Source organism: Moschus berezovskii, chromosome 2 (assembly GCF_049115385.1).
Source record: "Moschus berezovskii isolate FMDL1 chromosome 2, NW_MosBer_1.0, whole genome shotgun sequence".
NCBI classification, from domain to species: domain Eukaryota; kingdom Metazoa; phylum Chordata; class Mammalia; order Artiodactyla; family Moschidae; genus Moschus; species Moschus berezovskii.
Window position 1 is genome coordinate 112,368,679 of NC_142461.1, and position 21,810 is coordinate 112,390,488.

Consider the following 21,810-nt stretch of genomic DNA (forward strand, 5'->3'; position numbering starts at 1 on the left):
ACTCATAATCCTCTCTGACCTTTAAGACTGTCCTTGAACTGGACACAGGACTATATTTAGGATCAAGTCACTGGTTATCTCATTTTGCTCTCATAAGCATTGTCTTTCTTCTCTTTTCCTTTTTTGCTCAGTGTGTATTAGAACAATGCTTTGCTGGGGATCATGTTAAAATACAAATTGTTTTCAATAGTTCTGGGGTGGGACTTGAGATTCTGCTTTTCTAACACACTAATAGATGAAATACTTCTTAATACTTAGTTGCCTAAGTTGCTGAATCTAGCATCACTTCCTATAAAGACAATAAAACCCAGAAAGCAATCTTGACTGGCTTATAGGCCAAGTCTGGGTGCCAAAGAAATAACCTGAAAATCAGTTTAGTTCCTAAAGGTAAGGCCAACCTGTCTTTAAATGAGCAGCCAAAATGTGGTTATGCTCAGGCTTACCTGCCACAGAATAACCTACCACAGCTCATAGGAACTTGATCATCAAAGAGGAGTTCCTCGACATATAAATTAACTGCTAGAATGGGAACTGGTATAGATAGGCTTTCCCCACTCTGGAACTATATAGACTTCTGGGACTGGATGATTTCTTTTTGGGGGCCAGGGGAGGAGTGTGTGTTTCCTGTACATTGTAGAATAGCAGCATTCCCGGCCTCTACTCACTAGACGCCATTCGCACTCCTCCTGCCAAGTCAGGGTTTCCCTCACAACTCAGTGAAGAATCCACCTGCAATGCAGGAGACCACCCTGGTTTGATTCCTGGGTTGGGAAGATCCGCTGGAGAAGGGACAGGCTACCTACTTCAGCATTCTTGGGCTTCCCTTGTGGCTCAGATGGTAAAGAATCCACCCGCAATGTGGGAGACCTGGGTTCGATCCCTGGTTTGGGAAGATCTTCTGGAGAAGGGAAGAGTTACCCACTCCAGTATTCTGGCCTGGAGAATTCGGAGTCGGACATGACTGAGCGACTTTCACTCACTGGCAAGTTGTGACAACCAAAAGCATCTCTAGACATTGCCAATAATCCCTGTTTGAGAACTACTTAAAGACTAAAAGTCTGTATGATAAAGTGAAGACACAGCAGTTGTACATACAGAATACTGCTACTCTTACAGCGACGGATCCAAAATACTTTCCCCCGTGTAATAATTTCCTTATGACCAAGTCCACAGCCTTGTCATATCATAGCAATCACCACCTGAGTGTTCAATATTTTTGATGCCTAACTCAGTCACTTCCTTCAAGCATTAGATACATATTAGGCTTCTTTTCCTACCCATCTATTATATGTGCTGTGCTGTGCTAAGTGTTGAAGTCCTGTCCGGCTCTGTATGATCCTCTGGAGTAGCCCACCAGGCTCCTCTGTGCATGGGATTCTCCAGGCAAGAATACTGGAGTGGGTTGCTGTGGAAGCTCCTCCAGGGGATCTTCCCGACCCTGGGATCAAACCTGTGTATCTCACATCTACTGCATTGGCAGGAGGGTTCTTTATCACTAGCACCACTTGGAAATTACTATATATTATATGTATTGTGGCACAACAAATCTATTAGTTTCAATCTGCTTTTGTAGTACAAGTACAGTCTTTTATGAGTTATAATTACAACTTTATTCTACTTTTTAAAAAATGTTATCTCTGATATGCCCACATATTTACTGTCATAGCATTTGAATTTTTTTAAGCTCCTAGTTTGTCCTAGTCCTGAAGGAGAGTTAGAAAAGATCATCACTTATAGTGTCATAAGCTCCTTCCAGGGGACAGTTGGTATATCACAGACAGGTCCCAGACCGAGCTCTGCTAATAGTGTGATAATGGGACTGGAATTTATAGCCGCTTCCTACCCCTATTATGAGACATGCTTTTTTCTTTCAGAAGATGATAGGGAGAGCCCTTTACTGACTTAACAACCCCACAGCACATCTTTAGATGAGACCAGCTAAAGGGAATATATTAATAATAATTAATTGCCTTAACTCTTTTACCTAAAACCCTATCATTTTTGTACCTTCTGGTGGGTTTCTTTTTCAGGTCGACAGTGTGATGGTTCTGTTGAAGAGAGATTTTTTGATGTACTCTACTAGGGCTTATGGAATAATATATTTATGGCCAAAAGCTAAATCTATCTTACTTGTTTATGTCATACAAACTGATATCTATGTGATGATGGTTCGTATTGAAACAAAACATTAACATAAATGTTTCCTAACACAGAAATTCTTAGAAACACTCATTGTTTATGGAAGATATTACTTAGTAAAAAAAAATTAGTTTGTCTTTATATTCAAACAATAAATTTTCAGATTTATGTTTAAACAACTAGTAAAATATGGTTACAATTAAACTAACATTTGTTACACAGGATTTTAAAACTGTGCAAACTGGAAAACTTGGTCATTCACATTTTTTTCTACTACTCTACAGTCATATTCTGGATTTTGTTACATACCAAAAATCTCAACTCTTTTCACAACTTGGTCTATGCAATGTTTTATTTTCCTCAGTTCAATATGAGAATATGTTCTTTTAGGGATTTATTAACAAGTTAACCTTTTTCAGATTTAAATCCAGAAAAATATCCTATTGCACAATTTTTGAGGGGATAAAAATACTACAGTAAGCAAATATTTTGAGAGTCTACTATGTGCAAGAAAGCAAACCTAAACAAAACAAAAACCTGTGGACGTTTAAGAAGTGTCTTACAAAGAATAATGTCCTTCAAAGCATTTACAGTTTGATTGAAGAGGTGAGATACATGTATATGTAATTCATAATTCCCAAGTATGCTTCATAAAGCATCTTGCTGCTGCTGCTGCTAAGTCACTTCAGTCGTGTCCGACTCTGTGTGACCCCATAGACGGAAGCCCACCAGGCTCCCCCGTCCCTGGGATTCTCCAGGCAAGAACACTGGAGTGGGTTGCCATTTCCTTCTCCAATGTGTGCATAGTAATCAGCATAAAGAGTGTTTAAGTCAAGGAAGGACTAGATGACCATACAGTATTGTGTTTTGTATTCGCGCAATTGATTAACTGTGATAGAAGCTTTATGAAGGAGCTAGACTGTGATCTATACCTTAAGCATGGAAAGGACCTGGAAAAATGGAAAGGACTTGATAGAGCTTCCCAGATAAAGGGAATAATGTGAGCCAAGATGGGGGTGGGTACAACATATTCTTTAGGTAGAGATGATGTATTAATATCTGGCCTGATGAAGTTAAATGTTTAAACTGGAGAGTAGTGGAATAAAGCTTTGTAAGTAGGGCCAATTTATGGACAGATTTGTAAGCTAATCAGTGGAGTTTGAATTTCTTCCTCTTAGGAGCAAGTAAAGGGGAGTGATGTCAAGAAAGTTGTGTTCAGGTGGTATGAAAGGTTATGTACAGCTTGGGAGGAAAAGGAAGAGACTGATGCAGAAAAGTCTTGCAGTAAGTCAGGTAGAAGTGATAAAAAACCTCCTAAGCATGCTGTGAGTGAGAAGGAAAACAAAGAGATATATAAACCAGATGCAGGCTTCCCTGGTGGCTCAGTGGTAAAGAATCCTCCTGCCACGACAGTAGACCCTGTATGCTTTCGAGCCTGTGCTCTACAACAAGAGAAGCCATTGTAATGAGAAGCCAGAGCACTGCGACTGGAGAGTAGCCTCTGCTCTCTGTAACTAAAGAAAAGCCCGTGTGCAGCAAATGAAGACCCAGACAGCCAAAAGTAAATTAATTAATTAATAAAAAAATAAACCAGATGCTTTGAATTTGAAAATGAAAAAAAGCACAAAACTTTTAGATCATGTTCTGCAGGAAGGCAGTGTCTGTGGATTGTCATTTATATAATTTCTTGGAGAACTCTGAGCCCTGAGCGAGTTTTTAAAGCAAATTCTGAAAGTCTTACTTATAATCTGCTGATATTTTCACTGGTATAAAAAATCTTTATTGAGTACCTGTTATGTGGCAGACACTGTTTTAGGAACACTAGAATAAATGGGAGATATACACTGAGCAAAACACAAAATCACTGCTTTCATGGAGTTTATGTTCTAGCAGGAGAAATCTCACAACAAACTAAAAACTATGTAAAATATATGATATCATAGATGGTAATAAGGATTATGAATTAAAGCTGGGAAGGGGAATAGGGAATAACAGGTAGGATGTGGAGATAATTTTAAATAGGTTGGTAAAAAAAGGCCTTGTTGGGAAGTTGATATTTGAGCAAAAAATCCAGTAGAGGTGAGTGACCAGATCATACAGTATTTTTGGGAAAAAAGCTGGGCAGGCGAAAGGAATAGCTAGCAGTGAGACCCTGAGGCGATCCATTCCTGGTGAGGGGAGAAGCTGGGCCGGGTAAGGGGGTGCTGGAAACCCTTGTATGTACTTTGGTTTTTACTGAATGAAATAGAGAGTCGTTGGGCAGTTTTAATCTGTAACTTAGGAGAGTATCAGTCTGTCTCGGTTGACTTGAGCCAGTGCTCTTATTTTTTCTGGGTCCCTGCTGGCTCAGATGGCAAAGAATCTGCCTGCAATGTGGGAGACCCAGGTTTGATCCCTGGGTTGGGAAGATCCCCTGGATAAGGGAATGACTACCCACTCCAGTATTCTTGCCTGGAGAATTCTAAAGACAGAGGAGCCTGACGGGCTGTGTAGTCCATGGGGTCCCAAAGAGACAGACACAACTGTGTGACTAACACTTTCAGCCAGAAAAATGGCTTCCCTAGTGGCTCAGACTGTAAAGCTCCACCTGTGGTAGGAGACCTGAGTTCAATCCCTGGATCAAGAAGTTCCCCTGGAGAAGGGAATGGCAACCCACTCTAGTATTCTTGCCTGAAGAATTCCATGGTACTTTCTCTAGCCAGAAGAATTGGGTTTCTTTTTTTTTTTTTCCTAATTGAAAAAGGTCCTAGTTTATTATCTTCTGCCATGTATTAATTTTATCAGAAATTTAGCTTTAACTGTGGCACCCAAAAACATATCCTCAGTGAACCACTATCTTTTAAATGACCTTCCCTCAAAGAGTAGTAAGCTAGTTCCTATTTTGAGAATGAACCAGTTGTCTTTCATATGTTTTTTGAACAAGTACCCCAAAAGTAACATATGGACTCACTTCCACATTTTTAGATTGATTTTGAAAACTTTTCATTGTAAGTTTAAACATTTTCCAAGGTTATAACTTCTAGAATATTATAAATAATGAGTTTTTAGTAGGCTTTAAAATAACTCTTTAAAATCTATTTAGTGAAAGCTAACTATAGTTATTTGAAACCTACCATAATTCCTTTAAAAATACATAAACAAGTTGTTCTTTAACAGTGGGAAGTTTTTGCCTTATTCTTTTTTAAAGATGTATTATTTATTTTTGGCTGCTGCATGCAGGCTTCCTCTGGTTGTGGCAAGGGGACTATTTCTCACTGTGGTGTGCAGGCTTCGCACTGCAGTGGCTTCTCTTCTTTCCGAGCAGTCCTCAGTAGTTGCAGCTCGCAGGCTCTAGAGCGCTAAGCAGTCATGGTGCACAGGCTTAGTTGCTCCAAGGCACGTGGGGTCTTCCCAGACCAGAAATCAAACTGGTATCCCTTGCATTGCCAGGTGGATTCTTAACCACTGGACCATCAGAGAAGCCCTCTTTTTTTTTTTTTCCTCGAGCTCATATTTCCATTCCATTTCTCCCAGAGAATGTTGTCCTACTGAAAATATAGGCAGTCCTCATATGAAAATGTGCAAAATTATCATGCAAAATAATCTTTATAATCAGTAAGAACAACTGTGATTGTCCTGTGACCTTTATGTTTTTTTGTCAGACTATTAAAAACTGACTTGTATAGGAAGACAGTTTCTATACATTTCCTATAAATGTATAGGAAAATGAAAACCAGTAAGACGAATATTTACTTAGTACGTTTCCCTGGTGTCTCAGACAGCAAAGAATCTGCCTGCAATGCAGGAGACCCGGGTTCAATTCCTTCTCCCAGAAAGATCCCCTGAAGAAAATGGCAACCCACTCCAGTATTCTTGTCTGTAGAATTCCATGGACAGAGAAGCTGAGTGGGCTACAATCCATGGGGTAGAAAGAATCAGACACGACTGAGCAACTGACATATACACACTGCAATTAGGAACATTGGAAATAAAAGTATGATTTTTTTTGCAAAACATTTATTAAGAATAAAGAGTTTTCACCATCTTCTTTTTGTCTTATAACTTACAATACAGAGTGATCATGTTTCAATGACTTAGTGAATTGTTGTACTTCTAAATTTGGATCAGCTTCCAACATTTTATCCTTTGCACTTTCAGTGTTGTGACATAGCTCCAAGAGTTCTTTTGAAACTGAAAATTTTTACCAGCATTACTTCTTCTAGGACACTGTTACCCTTTTTGTCAACAACATCCACTTTCCTCTTTAAGTCAAAGAGTTCACCTGCACCAAGTTCAGCTGGCTGCAATCTGGTCTTTTCACCGGTGGCACTGTCAACATTCCCATGCTCAGCTTTCTCTCCCAGAACTTCATTGTGCTAAATTCAAACTCTACTTTCGGCAATATCACTTTTAGTTCTTTGCTACATTTTCATTGTCCAGTGCTCTCTTTCAATCATCTATTTTTGTAAAATACTGTGCAGATTTATCACAGACAGGAGGCAAGACAACTAGAAGCTTTGTTGTCTGTATGTGAACTGAATAACAGATAAACAGTGACCAATCACCATGGACTCTGAAAGAAGAGATGTGATTGGTCACTAACCATGATGCTCATCTGTTATTTATGTAGTGATTTGTGGACTAAAGAGCTAGAGGGCAAAATTTCTATTTTATGCAATTAAAGCTATTAAAAATATACAAGAGTAATTAAAATTTGAACCCTGTTTGAAGGATTGGTGTTATTTAACAAAATGGTGGTAACTGAAATTCATGCATATTGGAAACATTCAAAGACAGGATCATCTATATATTTTCATACTTGAAAATCTTAGTATCTTTTAAGCTTCTCTGAAACAGAAATGTTCATAAATTATGACTATGTTCTTGATTCTTAAGTAGTAAAAAAATTTCTAGGCTGATTAAGAGTCGGACACGACTGAGCGACAGAACTGAACTGAACTGATTATTATAATTAACCAAACAACATGCTGCTGCTAAGTCACATCAGTCGTGTCCGACTCTGTGTGACCCCATAGACGGGCAGCCCACCAGGCTCCTCCGTCCCTGGGATTCTCTAGGCAAGAACACTGGAATGGGTTGCCATTTCCTTCTCCAATGCAGAAAAGTGAAAGTGAAGTCACTCAGTCATGTCCGACTCTTCGCAACCCCATGGACTGCAGCCCACCAGGCTCCCCCGTCCCTGGGATTCTCCAGGCAAGAACACTGGAGTGGGCTGCCATTTCCTTCTCCAACATAAATATGCTTAAATCAAAAGTAAAAATTTATCAAAAATTATTTCAGTCTGATGAATTGGGCTATTTTCCTTTCATTTAGACCATGTATCTTGTCTAAGTATTGCTTCCTGCTGGCATGAGACAGACTTTAGGATCAGTGATATTCCTGTTTTACATTTCTATAGATATAGTCCCTGAGAAAATGTATTCACACAGACAACTAGATAGGAATGAGAGGAATTTTATTATACCAGTGCTATTCATTTCATGGATTCTTTCCAAGTTATTTGTCAAAAATGCTCTTTGACTTTTGTTGAAAACAAGGAACTGGAAACCTTCTGACTTGTGAAAGCACTTGTTGCCCAGTCATCAGAATGTTTCTTTTCCAGGAAGCATACCAAAAAGGCTTTGCCAAGACTTAGCAACTCCAGGGAAGCCCCATGTACCTGTGCTGGTTTTATATCATACAATTCCTGAGACTGTTCACATAGCAATCTGAGTGGAATGAGCTGAAATTGTGCAGTACACAACTTATACAGCTGTATTCAGTGGCCTTATAAATTATACCTATTTTTTTTTTACTTAACATCAACTCATCTTAACAAGTAGCTTAAATGAAGTACACAAAATTTCTGTATATACTGGCAGATTTATATGTATTGATAATGCTATCACAATTAGCATACCAAACATTTAGTGATGTAGCAACATTTAGTGGAAAGATGTACTAATAGGGTAAAAACAACAAACAAAATTGTTAATTTTAGAAACTAAGTGTCTTTTGAAAAGTACAGCAGGATGTCCAAAGGATTCCAAGTCCATGCCAATCTCAGTATCTGCCACGAGTCTTTCATGTCTCATCTTATGGTGGCTCTTTATTTCCTTAAGACTTGGGTTCACAGATGGCATGGTTGTTGTCTTGAACAGTGTCATTAATTTATCTGATTTATGAACGCTAATTATATATTTCTGAGTGCATCACGTCTATTAGCACTTGCAGTGGTTTTCTGATAAAGCATGTGAAAGAGGAGCTGCTCCTGCCCATACCCTTCTGTTGGTAGGTTGCTCCTCTCTTGGCAGGTTGAAGCAGTCTACTCTATACTGATATGCACTTTTTTGGGTCTTTTCTTTTAGTTAAAGTAGACATGTCGCTGATAGGTACTTTTAAGCAATAATTCAAAACCAATGAATGTCAGGCAATGAAAGCAAAAGTATTAACTGGGCTCTGCAGCAATCTGAAATAACTACACAAATGACAATATAGTAGTGAATTCTGTTATTCAAGAATCATTTGTTACATGTTTACATGCTATTATGATTCTAGAAGCACTCCTTTGAATTAGATAGAGCCTATACTTACTGTACAACAAACAGTATCATGCCACAAACAGCCACACTTCCATCTTCAATCAATCACAATTGTGTCTTTGAATGACACCAACAATGACATCACTTCTCATTATGAAGGACAAACTGTAATTACAATTAACTACAAAGTTTGTAATTTTGGAAGAAATGTTACTAAGATACTAATTTTCAAATTGAGGTTGTGATAGAGGAATGTAAATATCCTTTCATTATGGGCTTCCCTGGTGGCTCAGATGGTAAAGAATCTGCCAGCAATGCAGCAGACCCAGGCTCGATCACTGGGTTGGGAAGATCCTCTGGAGAAGGGAATGGCAATACACTCTAGTATTCTTGGCTGGAGAATTCTATGGTCAGAGGAGTCTGGTTCATGGAGTTGCAGAGAGTTGGACACGACTGAGTGACTAACGCTCACACTCACACTCTTTCATTACAATAGTTAACATTTACATACCACATCCTAAGTACTTTCATGGTCATTTGATTAGTTGCTAAGTCATGTCTGATGCTTTGCACCCCGTAGACTGCAGCAAGCCAGACTTCCCTGTCCTTCACCATTTCCCGGAGTTTGCTCAAACTTATGTTTATTGAGTTGGTGATGCTATCCAACCATCTCATCCTTGGTCTTCCCCTTTTCCTCCTGCCCTCAATCTTTCCCAGCATCAGGGTCTTTTCCAATCATTTGGCTCTTCGAATCAGGCAACCAAAGTATTGAAGCTTCAGTTTCAGCATCAGTCCTAATTTTGCTTTATCTTTCCAGTAACCTTATGTTAGTTGAGAAAGTACTGATATTTTCTTTTACGAGTCAGAAAATTAAGGATCTGAGAAGCTCAGTTATGCTACATGATAGATAAGTGACACAGGAGAATGTTAAGTCTGAAAAAGATCTCATATACTTTTCTTCTCTACTAAACTGTTTACCAAATGCTGAGATAGTAAATCTTTCATTTTTCTCCCATTTTAGGTCCGACATTCTAACTGTGCAAAAGAATCATCTGATGCCCTTGATTAAAATGCAGATTCTAGCATCCCACATAATTCAATTGAGATGCTCTGACTTGTGGAATTAAACTAAAATCACCCAAATGAGAGAACAGAGGCCATTTATTCAGATCTTGCTATAGCCAGAGAGTCAGAACATCATTTGCCTTTGATAGAAGCTCAAAGGCAGGTAGGGAAGTGGACAAGCTTTGTAAAAGAGGAAGAAGAGGAAGGTCTCCGGTATGCTTTATTGGAGGCTGTTGGCCTGGTAAATAAAGCTCCAGGCCAACTACTAGAATCAAGGAATATTTTATGCGATTGGTATGGGGAACAAACTGGCTTTCTCGGGTTGGTCCTGAGTTGGAAGTAGGGGTAAAAATCAGTAAATTGGCTGTCATTAATCACTTCCTGGGTCAGAAAGATCCCCTGGAGAAAGAAATGGCAACCCACTCCATATTCTGGTCTAATTGTTGATCTAATTGTTCTAGTCTAATTGCTGCAGAAGTTATGGTTTGGCTTCTTGGGCTTCTTGTGTGGTTCATAGTTCTGTTGTCATATACAGTCTGGTCACTGTCTGTTTGTATACTCTCAGACCATATTCTGAGAAACACACTGGGCCTCTGGTGTTCCTTTCATCCTGGCCTCCGTCCTCCCTTAAGCTGGCTACACTGTTGTTATTGTAGTTCAGTTGCTAAGTCATGTTCGACCCTTTGCGACCCCACAGACTGCAACACACCAGGCTTCCCTGTCCTTCACCATCTCCCAGAGTTTGTTCAAGCTTGTGTACATTGAGTCAGTGACGCTATCTAGCCATCTCATCCTCTGTCATCCCCTTTTCCTCCTGTCTTCAATCTTTCCCAGCATCAAAGTCTTCTTCCAATGAGTTGGCTGCTTGCATCAGGTAGCTGGAGCTTCAGCTTCAGCATCAGTCCTTCCAATGAATATTCAGGACTGATTTCCTTTAGGACTGACTGATTTGATCTCGAAGTCCAAGGGACTCTCAAGAGTCTTGTCCAGCACTACAGTTCAAAGGCATCAATTCTTCCATGCTCAACCTTCTTTATGGTCCAACTCTCACATCTGGACATGACTACTGGAAAAACCATAGCTTTGAATAGACGAACCTTTGTTAGCAAAGTGATGTCTCTGCTTTTTAACACGCTATCTAGGTTTGTTATAGCTTTTCTTCCAAGGAGCAACTGTCTTAATTTCATGGCTGCAGTCACCGTCCACAGCGATTTTGGAGTCCAAGAAAATGGTCTGTCACTGTTTCCATTGTTTCTCCATCTATTTGCCTTGAAGCAATGGGCTACACTGTAAACTCCATGAAAGTTATGGACCATCTTTCACTACATCGTTACCAGTGCCTATGCCTAAGCAGACACCCAATACAGTCCTGCAAATGAATGAATAAATGAAAATATTTGATATTAGGTTTTGTTGGAACAAGAAAATGAACTTTCTGGTGTAGCATATAGACACCATTACGTGACCGGACTGGCTGCCACCAGAAGAAAGACTGGAGGCAGCTCCTTCCAGCTACTCTATTCTAAATACTGTAACCTGAATCATTGGCCCTGGCTGCTTTCAGTTTTTCTCAAAGCTCCAAGTTAACCCACACGGTACAAATTAGTCCCCGGGGCTCCAGAGTGCTCTCCTAAGGGTGGGATGGAGTTCATGGGCAAGTAGCCCCTACTTCTGGCTTTTGAAGGTAACCTCAACCCCAGACCTTCAGCTTTGTTGCATTCTCTCCAACATCCACCCCCAATTCCACTCCACAATTAGGTCCTGGGCTGGGGAGAGCTACTGAAGGAGGGAGAAAGGAGATCCCCAATCCCTATATCTGGTTCTAATTCAGGACTTAGAGAGTCTGTCTAGAGAGACAGGGGTGGGGCTAGGAGACAGGTCTAAGGAAAGAGGGAAAAACTAGTGGCCCGGGCGGTCTCCTCGGAGAAGCCTTCCCACCTGCTGCAGGGGGAGCCTCCGGTAGGAGTGCAGCCGCGCGCCCACCCCGCCCCGCCCCTGCCCGCAACGCGGCCCCGCCACCCGTGAGTTCCCGCGAGTGGCCCCGCGCCCCAGCCGCGTGGGGGGCTGTTCGGTTGGAGGCGGGGAGCAGCCGGGGCACCAAAATAGGAGCCGCTTGTGGGCTGGAGCTGCACTAGCAGGCAGCCTCCGCCGCGCCTCTTCCAAAGATGGTCAGAGGGTCCGGAGGCGCCCCCGCCCCCGCTCGCCGCTAGCCCGCAGATCCGCACCGCGTCCCGGAGCCACTGCCGGAGGTAGGTGCGGAGCCGACCCGCCGCCCGAGGCCGGCCGGCGGGGAGCGAGCGGGGCCGGACGCGGGGAGCGAGGCCACGCCGCCTTCCGAGCCCGCCTGCGGCAGAGGCGCGGAGACAATGGCCGCGCGGGCGGCGGGCCGGGCCGGGCGCGGGGCCGTCCGCGACGCCCTCCCCACACCTGTGCCGCGTCCCGGGACAGAGGGACGCGGCACCCGGCCCAGTGGGCGGCACGCGGCGCCCTCGAAGCGAGTCCCCGCGCCGGCCCCCGGGCGGGGCGGTCCCCGGGCGGGAAAGCCGGCTCCGGGCCCAGGCGCGCGGCGCGCGGAAACCCCTGCGGCAGTCCGCGGAGGTGGCGCGGGGATAGAGGGGCCGCCGTCCGGCCGCTTGCCTTTCTGTCCTTCCTTGAGCAGAAAGGCACAGGGTTTCCCTTTCCCGAGATTTCTTCTAATCAGTTATATTTCTATCATCCCTTTCCTGGCAATCGATGCGACTTGAAAGGAAGACGGAGCTCTAAAAATGTTGAACTGGGGCCGGCCAAGGTCCAGCCTCGAGTGAGGTGACCTCTTGGACGCTTGGATTGTCAAATGTGAGGTCTCTCTAGGACCGCTAGCTCGGGGCAGACTGAAGAGATTCGGTGAATGGGGTAGCAAATCAACATCTCTTCTTGAGAGGACCACGGAACAATCTGGGGGCCTCATATCAGACTACGAGTTACCCTGAAATTAAATTGACCATCATATAAATTATGAAATAGTCTATCCACGTTTTGCATTTCTGACTTAGACTGCTAAACTTAGTCTATCTAGTTTTGTATATTCGATGTTAATCAATCATTGTAATGACAGGAATATTGGGCACTGATTATTTGTGATAATATGCAGAATTGAAAACACGTTTGTTTCATGTTTATTGCAGCCATGGCTCTAAAAGGACAAGAAGATTATATTTACCTTTTCAAGGATACCACACATCCAGTGGATTTTCTGGATGCATTCAGAACATTTTACTTGGATGGATTATTTACTGATATTACCCTTCAGTGTCCTTCAGGCATAATCTTCCGTTGTCACCGAGCTGTTTTAGCTGCTTGCAGCAATTATTTTAAGGCAATGTTCACGGCTGACATGAAAGAAAAATTTAAAAATAAAATAAAGATCTCTGGCATCCACCATGATATCTTGGAAGGCCTTGTAAATTATGCATACACTTCCCAAATTGAGATAACTAAAAGAAATGTTCAAAGCCTGCTTGAAGCAGCCGATCTGCTACAGTTCCTTTCAGTGAAGAAAGCATGTGAGCAGTTTTTGGTAAGGCACTTGGATATTGATAATTGTATTGGAATGCACTCCTTTGCAGAATTTCACATGTGTCCAGAACTAGAGAAGGAATCTCGAAGAATTCTGTGCTCAAGGTTTAAGGAAGTATGGCAACAAGAAGAATTTCTGGAAATCAGCCTTGAAAAGTTTCTCTTTATCTTGTCCAGAAAGAATCTCAGTGTTTGGAAAGAAGAAGCTGTCATAGAGCCAGTTATTAAGTGGACTGCTCATGATGTAGAAAATCGAATTGAATGCCTGTATAATCTATTAAGCTACATCAACATAGATATAGATCCAATGTATTTAAAAACAGCTTTAGGCCTTCAAAGAAGCTGCCTATTAACTGAAAATAAGATCCGATCTCTAATATACAATGCTTTGAATCCCATGCATAAAGAGATTTCTCAGCGATCCACAGCCACAATGTATATCATTGGAGGCTATTACTGGCACCCTTTATCAGAGGTACACATATGGGATCCTTTGACAAATGTTTGGATTCAAGGGGCAGAAATACCAGATTACACTAGGGAGAGCTATGGTGTTACATGTTTGGGACCCAATATTTATGTAACCGGGGGTTACAGAACTGATAACATTGAAGCTCTTGACACAGTGTGGATCTATAACAGTGAAGGTGATGAATGGACAGAAGGTTTGCCAATGCTTAATGCCAGGTATTACCACTGCGCAGTCACCTTGGGTGGCTGTGTCTATGCTTTAGGTGGTTACAGAAAGGGGGCTCCAGCAGAAGAGGCCGAGTTCTATGATCCATTGAAAGAGAAGTGGATTCCTATTGCAAACATGATTAAAGGTAAGTGCAGACTGTGTTTATTCTGTATTTTTTAGGTGTTTGAGATTAGAAAAAGGGTCTCTCATAGATAATGTTATAAAAAATGTATCACTTTGGAATGCTAACTTGGAGCTATAATTGGATTATACAAATCAAATAATGCTACCTAGAATGTTCTAAGTAAAAATATAATATAGCAGTCCTCAACTTGACTGAGAGTTATTTGGTCAGAGTATGCTACCCAGGCTGGAAAAGAAATGTTATTTATATAAGAAAACAGTCTAATTCATTCTACCTACTCTAGAGCCTGTTTTGAATCTACATTTTGCTTTCAGTCAAGAATTTATATTTAAATCAAAGGCTAAATGAAGAGAAAAAGCTGGGTAGTTTTATTCATGTTTAATTTTTTTTTTTTTTGCTTGCTCTTGAAATCCAAGCTTTTTGAGTCTCGCTTTTAAATATTCACTTCTTTTTTTCTCATCATCTGATCATCTGTTTTTTAAAAGGTCTTTCATTAAAACCTTGAAAGGTTTGGTTCCTGTAGGGTGTAATAAATTACATTCTTTCAAAAACTAGAGGACACATAGCCTCTGCTCTTTGTGATTCCAATCATATCTTAGAGGGTAAAGGAGAGGGGCTGATCCCCTGTCTCCTGCACGCGGCCCACACAGCCATGCACACAATTGGATCTCAGTATTTGTCTGATAGAAACTGTATTTTCTGCTGTGTTTGGTACTAGATTAGCCTTGTTGTTGTTCCCTCCTACTGGAAGAAAAGTTAAGCTGTAATCTGATTCATTTCATTACATATATTCATTGGTGCTGGGGAGTTGCACACAAACTGGTAGGTTGTTACCAAATTTGAGTCATTTTATCCCAGATGTTTCTTCCCAGGCCTTTCTGTTTCTTTTTTAATGCTAGCGAGGGTGTGGGAATCTGACCTGGTCCGGGAATCTGACCCGGTGTGATCCTTGGATGAGAACAGGAAGCCTGAGACACAAAATGGTCTTGTGACCAGGCACACTGCTTCTGAGGCCAAGCTGCCTGGGTCTAAATCTTAACCTCTCACTTACTTGCTGGGGAGCTTAGGCAAATGGTTTTAATCTCCCTGTGCCCCAGTTTTGCCATCTGTACAATGGGGGTGACAACATTACATCGTTTAGGGTTTGAGAGGATTAATTGAATTTACGCATGTGAATCACTTAGAACAGTGACAGGCATAGAGTAAGCACTCAGTAAGTGTTAGGCATTATGGTCATGAACACTTTAAAATGTTTACTCATTTGGCTGTGCAGGGCCTTAGTTGTGGCACGTGGAATCTTCGACCTGTATTGCAGCATTGGGATCTAGTTCCCTGACCAAGGACTGAACCTGTGTCGCTGCAGTGGGAACACAGAGTCTTAACCACTGGACCACTAGGGAAGTCCTGGTCATGACCTTCCTTATAGAAGAACGTGTCAGCTTTGATAGGGCAGAAATATCTTTCATATTCAGTTACAACCTCTCTCCTGCATGCCCAAAGTTTCCGCAGTAGTTGGCAGGATGGGAGAAGTGGCTTCAAGCTCAGTGTTGTTGCTGCTCTGGTTTTCACTCTGTCTAGCCTGACTCCCCCATTTACTAATTCCCCTCCCTGCTGCTGCTGCTGCTAAGTCACTTCAGTCGTGTCTGACTCTGTGTGACCCCATATACGGAAGCCCACCAGGCTCCCCCTTCCCTGGGATTCTCCAGGCAAGAACACTGGAGTGGGTTGCCATTTCCTTCTCCAATGTGTGAAAGTGAAGTTGCTCAGTCGTGTCCGACCCTTAGCGACCCCACGGACTGCAGCCTTCCAGGCTCCTCCATCCATGGGATTTTCTAGGCAAGAGTACTGGAGTGGCTCTAAATATCCTAACTCCTTTCCTATGAAAGAAATAAAGTTCAAATATTTTAGCAGCTGTTGTAAACCTGGCTATATTTCTGCCTCTGCTTCTTGATGATAAGATCACAGTTTCAGTGGTTTTGTAGTTTAGAGTATATTTCTTTGAGGGTTGAAATGTATTACTTTATGAAATGTTGTTAAATCGTATTTGAAACAATGATTCTGGAAAGAAAAATGCATCAAGGGTATCTACATGGTAAAGAAAGCCGCAAGTGCTCTCACCTTAGCTTTGAGTAGAGTGGAAGACCCTCTTATACTGAAGTCCTCCCCTACTTCCTAGCTGGGTCTGAAATTCCAGAGTTTTATATTTTTTAACTTAAATTTTGATTCTTGATTATATCTGACCATCCCCGGGAAGGGTAACACTTTTGTCAGTTATGTGCACTTTTCGCAAGTGCTGGTTCTGATGGGTGGACTCATGCTGAACTTTAAGTTTCCCATTTGTCTCTAGAAAGAATAGCACTATGTTCCCCAATTTGTTTTACTGTGTAGTCATGAAGTGAACTAGCAGCTTTCCCCGGTAATGAGCACCGAAATTGGGCAGAGTCAAATTTCAAATTCATTTCCTTTTTTGGTTTAGGGATGTACAGAGAAGAAATAAATACTTCACTGTTTAGGACTTCCCTGGCGGTCCAGTGGTTAAGACTCCAAGCTTCCAGTGCACTGGAGGCGGGTTCAGTACCTGGTGGGGGAACTAAGATCCCATGTGGGACTCGGTGCAGCCAAAAAGATACATTAAAAACAAATACTTGGCTGTTTAGAAAATCCTAACTTTTTTCTCTCTCATCATAACTGCACTGCTTACAAACTCACTTTTGTTTTGGAGCAGAAATGTACAGGGAGATTGAACTGCACCTTGCACAGAATGGGCGCAGTAAAACGTTGCTTAAAAGGCTAACCTGGCGTTTTCAACTAAAATGAGCCTCCTCATCTTTCTTCCTTGGAGAAGGAAATGGCACCCCACTCCAGTACTCTTGCCTGGAAAATCCCATGGATGGAGGAGCCTGGTAGGCTACAGTCCATGGGGTCGCAAAGAGTCAGACAGGACTGAGCACTTTCTTTTCATTTTTTTCTTCCTTGTGTCTTCTTCCCCTGATGAATCCACTTCCTCTTTATTTTTCTGTGGCATCGGTGTTTCCCAGTTTTCTGCTCTCAGGACCTCAGAGTGAGTTTTAGACACAGTCAGTCTTTGAGGCCCATCTGTTCCGTGTTCCCTGTTCCCTGTTGCGTGTCTCTTTCCTCGGTCTCCTTCCGCCATTCTCAAGGCGCAGTCTGAGTCAGACCCTCGGTACTGTGCACCTGGGCCAACACCTCTCTCTTTCTGACTCTTGCCCTTCTATTTCTGTAGTCCCTCTCTTCCTCTGTTTAAAATGTCCTGCTGAATTAATTGTATGTTTCTTAGTTGGGCATGAGGATCTTTTGCCGTGTGACTTCAATTTACCACGTCAGCTTTAATTCCCACACGACAGCCCCAGGAGGGCCACCTGCCTGCTCAAGCGCTGGGAGTCAATCCGGGCTACATGACATTGTCTAATGAGTCTTTGTGTTCCCCTTTCCCTCCGCTTCGGATCGCTTTCTCTCACCTCTACCTGCCAAAGGCTACCTACCAAGGCCCAGGTCAAATCCTGCCGTGATTCCCCTAGACAAAGCAATGTCTCCTTGCTCTGAACACTCACAGGAGTTCTCTACCCTGCATTCTAATTATTTGTATTAATGTCTCACCACCCCCCCTTAAAAAAAAACAAAACTGAGGAAGCCTTAAAAAAATTTTTTTTTCTATCCTTCATAACTCCTAGGACAATGCCTTGTTTCTAATTCCATATTAACAAAAGCAATAATAAACTTAGTCCAATATTCATTATAAAACCAAAAGGCCAATCTGAAGATGTGATTTTAATTTAACACACAGGAGTGGGAAATGCTACTGCTTGTGTCTTACATGAAGTTATCTATGTCATTGGCGGCCACTGCGGATACAGAGGCAGCTGCACCTATGACAAGGTCCAGAGCTACAATTCAGATATCAATGAATGGAGCCTCATCACCTCCAGTCCACACCCAGGTAACAAATTACTGTCTCAAATAGTACATGTGTGATGCCGCTTATCAGCATAAAAGATGAATAAGAATATGCTGGAAGTAGACAGTGCTAAATTCATAGTAGACTACACTTGGGTATAATTAAAAGGCCCCAAATAGTCACATGTTCATCTGACAACAATCACAGTTAACTTATTCCAATTCGAGGACATCTACAGATACTTTCCCTGATGTCTTTACATGATAAATATTTTAAGCCTGTGTGGTTAAAAGTATTAGTTCTTTAAAACTTTTTTTTTACAAAGATTCTTTTCTTCTGTTTCCTATTCCTTAGTTGTATGCTTTTTTTTCATTTACTACATGTGTTACAGAAAACAGAATTTTTATGGACAGGTAAAAACACTAGTCTAATAGTTGGGAAGGATATCTGTTAATTCCTTTAAGGAAATGATTTATTTTTTTAAAGAAGCATGTTCTTTCTGGGTTTCAGTAGGTGTGAAGCACTTACTCCTGTGATGTTCAGGGCTCTTTGTTGGCCTTAACAGTTATCACAGGATCTTGTCTGCCCACAAAGAATGGCCTGCCTTCTGTGGTGTCCTTTGTTCTTTGGCTTGTCTCTTTGGGTAAGGCTCAGGGGAAAGCATGAACTTGTTACAGTTATACCATCTGGTTAAGATTTTTTTCATTAGAAAGTTTCATGTCACCATATCACTATACTGCTTTAAATCATTTTCCATATGGCATCAGGCTGCTATGTCAGTCACTGGAGAGCATAACCAAAAGTCACAAGCTTGACCCATCTGAGAATAGTAGTAATAGCTAACCTTCTTGAGCACTTTCTGTAGGTCAAGTACTGCCTAAGCACTTGGCATGAAATATTACCTTAAATTCTAACTACAAACCTGTGAGTTGGTACTGTTTACCCCTGTTTTACATATTTGAAAATGGAGGCTTAGAAAGGATAAGTAGCTTTGCCAAGGTCACGGTTTGGAAGTGGTGGGTCAGGATTCAAAGTCAGGAAGTTTGAGTGCATTCAGTTCAGTTCAGTTCAGTCGCTCAGTCGTGTCCGACTTTCTGCGACCCCATGAATCACAGCACGCCAGGCCTCCCTGTCCATCACCAACTCCCAGAGTTCACTCAAACTCATGTCCACAGAGTCGGTGATGCCATCCAGCCATCTCATTCTCTGTCGTCCCCTTCTCCGCCCGCCCCCAACCTTTCCTAGCATCAGAGTCTTTTCCAGTGAGTCAACTTGTCGCATGAGGTGGCCAAAGTATTGCAGAACCTGTAGCATAACCAGTAAGTAGTCTGCCTCTCTGGAAGGGAGCCAGCTTTCCTACTTTTAACCAATGCAGCTAGTCCGACCATGCATCATACGTGTCATCTCACAGTTCACGGCGAGCACACCTGAATCTGGGACTGTGTCTCCAGGTACAGGAGGACTTTTGCAACAAGAGACTTCAGCCAGACGCTGTCCTGGCTCTTGAAGACATCGTGGAGGTAGTCATCCATCTCCTATAGTTCAGATATATTATCCTAGAATCCCCACAACTTTCTGTTATAACTGAGATTATAGTAGAGAATAGCAATAACAGTCATATTGAATACAGGCGTGCCTTGTTTTTCTGTGCTTTGTAGATACTGCATTTTGTACACATTGAAGGTTTGTGGCAACCCTGCCTTCAGAATTCTGTCAGTGCCATTTTCCCAACAGCCTTTGCTCACTGTGTTCTGTCCCATTTTGGTAATTCTCGCAATGTTTCAAACTTTTTCATAATTATTGTATTTGTTATGGTGATAGCAGTCTTTGATATTCTATTCTCATTGAATTGGCATTTTTAGCAATAAAATATTTAAAAATTAACATACATTTATTCTTTTTCTAGGCATAAAACATTATGCTATTGCACACTTAATAGACTACAGTATAGTATAACCATAACTTTTTATGCCCTGGGAAACCAGAAAATTTGTGTGGACCCTTTATTGTGATGCTCACTTTATTACTACGTTCTGACCGAACTTCAGTTTCTTCAAGGTATGCCTATAATAGCTGAGATTAGATGCTTTACCCTCTGAGCCACCAGGGAAGCCCAAGTATGTGCCAGGCACTAACTTTTCCAGTACTTTCACATGTATTAATCCAGTGAAAGTGTTAATCACTGAGTCATGTCCGACTCTTTGCAAACCCACGGACTGTAGCCCATCAAGCTCCTTTGTCCATGGGATTCTCCAGGCAAGAATACTAGAGTGGGTTGCCATGCCCTCTCCAGGGGATCTTCCCAACCCAGGGCTCAAACCCAGGTCTCCTGCATTGCAGGCAGATTCTTTACCATCTGAGCCACAGCAATCCTGTGAACTAGACACTCAGTTCAGTTCAGTCGATGAGTCGTGTCCGACTCTCCGCGACCCCATGAACTACAGCACGCCAGGCTTCCCTGTCCATCACCAACTCCCGGAGTTCACTCAAACTCATGTCCACAGAGTCGGTGATGCCATCCACCCATCTCATTCTCCGTCGTCCCCTTCTCCTCCTGCCCCCAACCTTTCCCAGCATCAGAGTCTTTTCCAGTGAGTCAACTTGACACATGAGGTGGCCAAAGTATTGCAGTTTCAGCTTTAGCATCAGTCCTTCCAATGAACATCCAGGATTGATCTCCTCTAGAATGGACTGGTTGGATCTCCTTGCAGTATAAGGGACTCTCAAGAGTCTTCTCCAACACCACAGTTCAAAAGCATCGATTCTTCGGTGATCAGCTTTCTTCACAGTCCAACTCTCACATCCATACATGACCATGGGAAAAACCATTGCCTTGACTAGACGGACCTTTGTTGGCAAAGTAATGTCTCTGCTTTTTAATATGCTATCAAGGTTGGTCATAACTTTCCTTCCAAGGAGCAAGCGTCTTTTAATTTCATGGCTGCAATCAGCATCTGCAGTGATTTTGGAGCCCAAAAAAATCAAGTCTGACACTGTTTCCACTGTTTTTCCATCATTTCCCATGAAGTGATGGGACCAGATACCATGATCTTTGTTTTCTGAATGTTGAGCTTCAAGCCAACCTTTTCACTCTCCTCTTTCACTTTCATCAAGAGGCTTTTGAATTCCTCTTCACTTTCTGCCATAAGGGTAGTGTCATCTGCATATCTGAGGTTATTGATATTTCTCCCAGCAATCTTGATTCCAGCTTGTGCTTCTTCCAGCCCAGCGTTCCTCATGATGTACTCTGCATATAAGTTAAATAAGCAAGGTGACAATATACAACCTTGACGTACACCTTTTCCTATTTGGAACCAGTCTGTTGTTCCATGTCCAGTTCTAACTGTTGCTTCCTGACCTGCATACAGGTTTCTCAAGAGGCAGGTCAGGTGGTCTGGGATTCCCATCTCTTTCAGAATGTTCCACAGTTTATTGTGATCCACACAGTCAAAGGCTTTGGCATAGTCAATGAAGCAGAAATAGATGTTTTTCTGAAACTCTCTTGCTTTCTCCATGATCCAGCGGATGTTGGCAATTTGATCTCTGGTGCCTCTGCCTTTTCTAAAACCTGCTTGAACATCTGGGAGTTCACGGTTTACATACTGCTGAAGCCTGGCTTGGAGAATTTTGAGCATGACTTTACTAGCGTGTGAGATGAGTGCAATTGTGCGGTAGTTTGAGCATTCTTTGGCATTGCCTTTCTTTGGGATTGGAATGAAGACTGACCTCTTCCAGTCCTGTGGCCACTGCTGAGTTTTCCAAATCTGCTGGCATATTGAGTGCAGCACTT

The 21,810-nt window shown here is 42.1% G+C and overlaps 2 protein-coding genes across 3 annotated transcripts in view; one reads left to right on the plus strand and one right to left on the minus strand.

The window, feature by feature from the left end:
• CFAP210 (cilia and flagella associated protein 210) overlaps positions 1 to 21,810 on the minus strand; it is a 95,452-nt gene that overhangs the window by 38,692 nt on the left and 34,950 nt on the right. The gene's annotated exons all lie outside the window — the stretch shown is intronic.
• Positions 11,497 to 21,810, plus strand: part of KLHL23 (kelch like family member 23) — a 28,951-nt gene continuing 18,637 nt past the window's right edge. The window contains exons 1-3 of one of the 2 annotated variants that reach the window (XM_055398290.2): positions 11,497 to 11,974; positions 12,890 to 14,104; positions 17,910 to 18,062. In XM_055398290.2, the coding sequence (XP_055254265.1) occupies positions 12,892 to 14,104; positions 17,910 to 18,062 (1,366 nt within the window). In that variant the 5' untranslated portion in view covers positions 11,497 to 11,974; positions 12,890 to 12,891. Of the gene's footprint in view, positions 11,975 to 12,876; positions 14,105 to 17,909; positions 18,063 to 21,810 lie in introns of those variants that run through there. The other variant, XM_088829938.1, reaches the window with a different exon arrangement.